Source organism: Trypanosoma theileri (assembly GCF_002087225.1).
Source record: "Trypanosoma theileri isolate Edinburgh chromosome Unknown TM35_Tth_24_V1, whole genome shotgun sequence".
Lineage (NCBI taxonomy): Eukaryota > Euglenozoa > Kinetoplastea > Trypanosomatida > Trypanosomatidae > Trypanosoma > Trypanosoma theileri.
Window position 1 is genome coordinate 146,918 of NW_021639866.1, and position 4,898 is coordinate 151,815.

General features: G+C 38.5%; 2 protein-coding genes across 2 annotated transcripts; both read right to left on the reverse strand.

Moving 5' to 3' along the window:
* Nucleotides 1-382: 382 nt before the first annotated feature.
* On the reverse strand, nucleotides 383-3,721 carry TM35_000241570 (splicing factor 3B subunit 1; the record flags this gene model as incomplete). The annotated part of the gene is made up of 1 exon (XM_029027569.1): nucleotides 383-3,721. The coding sequence occupies one exon, from the start codon at nucleotides 3,719-3,721 to the stop codon at nucleotides 383-385; it is 3,339 nt and encodes a 1,112-aa protein (XP_028881073.1).
* A 367-nt stretch (nucleotides 3,722-4,088) lies between these two features.
* TM35_000241580 (uncharacterized protein) lies at nucleotides 4,089-4,571 on the reverse strand (the record flags this gene model as incomplete). The annotated part of the gene is made up of 1 exon (XM_029027570.1): nucleotides 4,089-4,571. One exon carries the CDS (start codon nucleotides 4,569-4,571, stop codon nucleotides 4,089-4,091), a length of 483 nt encoding a protein of 160 aa, XP_028881074.1.
* Between the last annotated feature and the right edge of the window lie 327 nt (nucleotides 4,572-4,898).

Consider the following 4,898-nt stretch of genomic DNA (forward strand, 5'->3'; position numbering starts at 1 on the left):
TATATATATATATATATATATATATATATATACGCACGTATAACAGAAAATAGAGAAAAAAACAAAAACAAAGAAAAAAAGGAGATAATAACAAGACGAAATAGATTCGTATCTCATAAAAGAAAATATTTACAAGATCATTTTCTTCTCCAAACTCTGACATTCCACCTGAGAAAAATCAAACATCCATACACATATATACCGATATATAAACCGAAATGTTCGTCAATGTGCCATTTAGTTTACTATTATTCTTTTTATTTTCACTCTGTATATGTATAGATCTATATATATATATATATATATATATATATATATATATATATATAGATGAATGGATGAATGTTCTTGTTATTCTTCTTTTTTTTTTTCTCGTCTTGTTTTACAGCAGTACTTCCAACTCGTGTCGCACATACGTGTGATCCTTATCATCTTCCAGTCTAGGATAACATGGCACGAGAGCTTCTGGACTTCCAACATATATTATATTGTATGTTCTCCTATAAATATCTCGTACTTTCTTTGCTGGGTGAAATAAACCTTGTAAAAGATATTCCAAGACTTTAGCAGAACCAATTACCAATCGTGCGGCTTCATAGTAACTCACCACTGCTGTTACCATCTTAAGACGTTCTTCACTTATTTTAGTTTCATTCCGTGAGAGAAGTTCCACGATATTAGGATGAATAAAGTTAAGAAAATGAATCACCACTTCTTCAAATCCATCATTACCGGCTATAGCCATAATAATAGCCCGACAAGCCTCTACTGCCATTCGACGATGTTGAATCTCTGTTTCTGTGAGAGCTCGTACTAATAATGGGATAAGTGGATAAACATATTCTTTCCCTACACTACCAATAGCTTCAAAAATATATCGAATAGCTTTAAGTACAGAATGTTGTACAATGGTAGCTACCTGTTCTCCTTCACTAATCTTATATTCATTTAAAAGATATGGAATAACGGTAAAAGGACCACATTCACGGGCAATAGCTCCCAAAGCTACTGCTGTACATATTCGAATTTTACGTTTGTCTTGTTTAAAGTTATCTACAAGTTCAAGAATAATGGCAAATGGACGAATTTTCTGTGCAATCACACCAAACGTTCTCGTACAGGCACGACGTGTCTCTCGTCTATCGGCATCTAAAAGTTCAAATAAACCTTTTGTAGCCAAATCTTGTAAATGAATAGCCTCCACATCCTCATCACAATTCGTTGCAATTTCCTCAATAAGTAGAATTGTATTTAATTGTACATTACTATTACGATTACGAATAATATATGTAAGTTTCTTTAATAATTCTCGTACAGATGGTTGATACTTTGCCGCTCCCAATTCCACCAAAATAGCTCGAGTTGCCTTAAGGTTTGCACTCATCACCGCCGCCTCATCATCTTCCAGTCGATCAAATAAACTTCTCCCGAGATCCTGCAGAAAAAGAATTCCATCCGCCTCTTTTACTGTATGGGCAATACGAGCCGCGAGCTCTGCCGCTTGCATACGAATCATCCCCGGCATATCCCGACGTCCCTTAATAAGATCAAAAACTTGTCGAAGATATCGTTTTAATCGAGTACCCAGTGAATTACACACACAAGCCAATCCCTCTAATACCACACGGTTCAGTCCAGTTTCATCCTGTTTAACAGCAGCAATGGCACCATCTAATAAAAGTGCCACAAGTGTATCCGGAACTCCAACTGTTCCTACAGACTTCACCACACGCCTTACTGTATCGATGACCATACGTTGAAAATGTTCATTCTCATCTTTCATATCTTGTACAAGATACTGTAAAATCTCTGTACTACCAAGTTTTTTTGAAATAGCTACTGTTGTCTCTACAAGAGCTGCTGCTGTCTTTCGTTCTGCTGCTACTCGACGAATAGACCAAAAACCTTCAAAAAATGGTTTTAAAATAACTTCACGAATAAAATTAGCCGTTACCCCATCAGCAGATACACATTGTCGTACCACTTGTAATAAAACTCGACGATGTTCATCTTCTGGAGTATTAAATTGATTTACCAATGTAGGCATCATATCAGATGTATACTTCTGAGCATCATAAGGGGCCATAAGAGGAACTAGAGATCCAAAGGCCCGTACAAATGGACCTGCTGTACTTCCAATACCTCGTTTACATTCTTCTCGTACAATATATACCAATGGATCCAATTCTTCAATACCATATGGATAAGTCGCATCGGCAACATGGGCAAGAGCATTAGCGGCTTCTCGTTTTACACGTGGTTCATCTCTTAAAAGTTTTTCAAATATAGGTACAAGTTCAACTAATTCACCTGTAATAGCATGCATTAAAATAGATGCTAATTCTGTAATAGCACGAGCAGATGTTTGTCTTGCTAAGGCAACAGGAGAAAGTGACATACCATGAATAATTTGAAGAGCCGTTTTAGATCCTACAGCATATCCTATAATAGCTACCACTTTAGCTGTATGTCGTCGTACACCATTTTCAACATGTGCAAAATCTTCTTTAATAGCTTCAAATACAGCTTCATAACCTACTACACGAGTAAGTAAGGCAAGAACTTCTTTTCCATCTTCTCGTACAGCTGCTTCTTGTGCAGATAATAATACCTCCATCATATGTACAATTTCTTTAGTAGAACTACGTACCTCTTTCTGTAATCGTGCTATCACACCTTTTACAAAATCCACAAAATAATGTTGTTCTTGTAGATCAAGAATTCCAGATCGCCAAACATGAAAAGTAAATTGAAATAATGGTTCACTACCAAAAATACGAGCCTTATCCAAAAGAAATCTCATGGCTACACGACGTTGATTTGTATCTCCATTTTTAATTTTGAATAAATTTTTTATTAATAAATAAGATGGTAATACCTCATCTGGTATAGGATTGACATTATGATATTTGAGTAAAACTTCAAAAACAGGAACATCTTGTGGTTTCATTTGAGGCATTCCTTCTCCAAGACTTTCTGGAATATCATAAGTAACAGCTGCTGCAGCATCATTACTTTGATTAACCACAAAAACATCCAATGATTTACTAGCAAGTTCATAAAAATTTGGTTCTTCTGGTGGAGGTGGATTATAATCTGCTGGAGGTTCCACAATTTTAAACTCTGGTGGAAGTATAGTATCCAAATGCTCTTCTGATAATCGTTTATTCTTCATACGCCACTGTAACTCCAACTTGCGAGCCTGTGCCTCTATATTAGCCGTAATAGCAGACTGTGAGTCCCCTCCTGCAAAGTGTGACTGCACGGGCGTCGTTCCTTCAAATTGATAATTCGGTGTGGCCCCAAATGCCATTCCCGCTGCTGGTGTGGCCCCATTAAACATCGGCGTTGTTCCTCCATTAAACATTGGCGTCGTTCCTCCATTAAACATCGGCGTTGTGCCTCCACCAAACATTGGCGTCGCTCCTCCACCGATTGTTGGTGTGGTCCCACCCGCAAACATCGGTGTTTGCCCGCCTTGTCCACGCATGACGGGTGTCTTCACAGAGTCCACGGCGTACGCGCTGGGCGTTGGAGTGGCGTGTCCGCGCCAAGCGGAGAGTTCGGCATTCACAATTACTTTCGGGGTTTCGCTGCCGAGTTGCCGCGGCGTGCCGGCGCCCCAACGCGATGCCGTTGGCGTTGACGACGGAATATTTGCGGCCGACTCCCAGCGGTGCGTCTTGAGCGCCGGCTCCTCACTACCCTCCGCCTCAGACATTCCAACACTCACACTCACTCACTCACCTCACTTCAATTCCCTAGTTTCCCTATATGTATAATGAGATAGATAAACAGACCAAGAGAAAAAGAGAGAGAGAGAGAGAGAGAGAGAGAGAGAGAAAAAAAAAAAGAACATTTATTTCAAAGAAAAGTGTTTAGTTTCCTTCACTAGTTGAAGCAAGTCACAACATATAAGAAAGGAATAAATATAAATACATATATATATGTGAAAAACATTCAATTTGGTCCCATTCCCACCCCCCACTCCTCTCAGGAACAAACATACAACCGCTCATAGACACATACAAAGAAACACCTATACAAAAAGAAGAAGCAAGATATATGTATAAAAATCATATATAAAATTACGTCCAAACAGCTGTGGAAAGTAGAAAATCTATGAGTACTTGTGGGTATTTTTCCCGCATTACCTCCAGAGGTAATGTATCAATAAGGACTTTATCAAATTGGATACGAACATAAATATGACGTTTTTCACTGGACTGCTGTCCACTACTTTCTAGATTAGACATAACCTCATCAGCTGAGATTTCCTTCTCTTCCTTGATTTTTAAATTGGTGCTAACATCATCATTATCATCATTACCATTAGCATTATTATCACCACTCTTACTAGTTGAAGTACCTGTTGTGCGAGAACAGTAAATGCCTAGTACTTTAACTCCCAAAAGATTATTACTGCTGCTGGCAGCGGAGAGGGGCGTAGCACTTTCGCCTGCACCAAGCCCAACCGTATGCCGTGCAAATGGGTGCTGTGGGAATACTTTTGGTAGTGTCCGCATCTCCAGAAGATCAGACTCCCGCATCCTTTTACTACCCTCACCCATCTAAACAACAGTGGGGGATACTCACGTTATTTAGGGACATTTCACGAAAAAAGGAAAAGAAAAAGAAAAAAAAAAGAGAAAAGCTTAGAATACAGAAAGAAAAAAGAAAAACATATAAACACATAAAAAGAAACCACAATATACCACACCACTATAGGGAATAGTTTCCCTACGGAAACAGAAGCATGAAAATTTTTTTAAAAAGAAAATAAAATAAACCAAAAAAATGGCTTCAAATCATTCTCAGTGGAGATCGAACAACATCATCAGCAAACAACGAGGTACCGGAAAAGGCACTATCCCGATCTCTTTCACACATACACATAC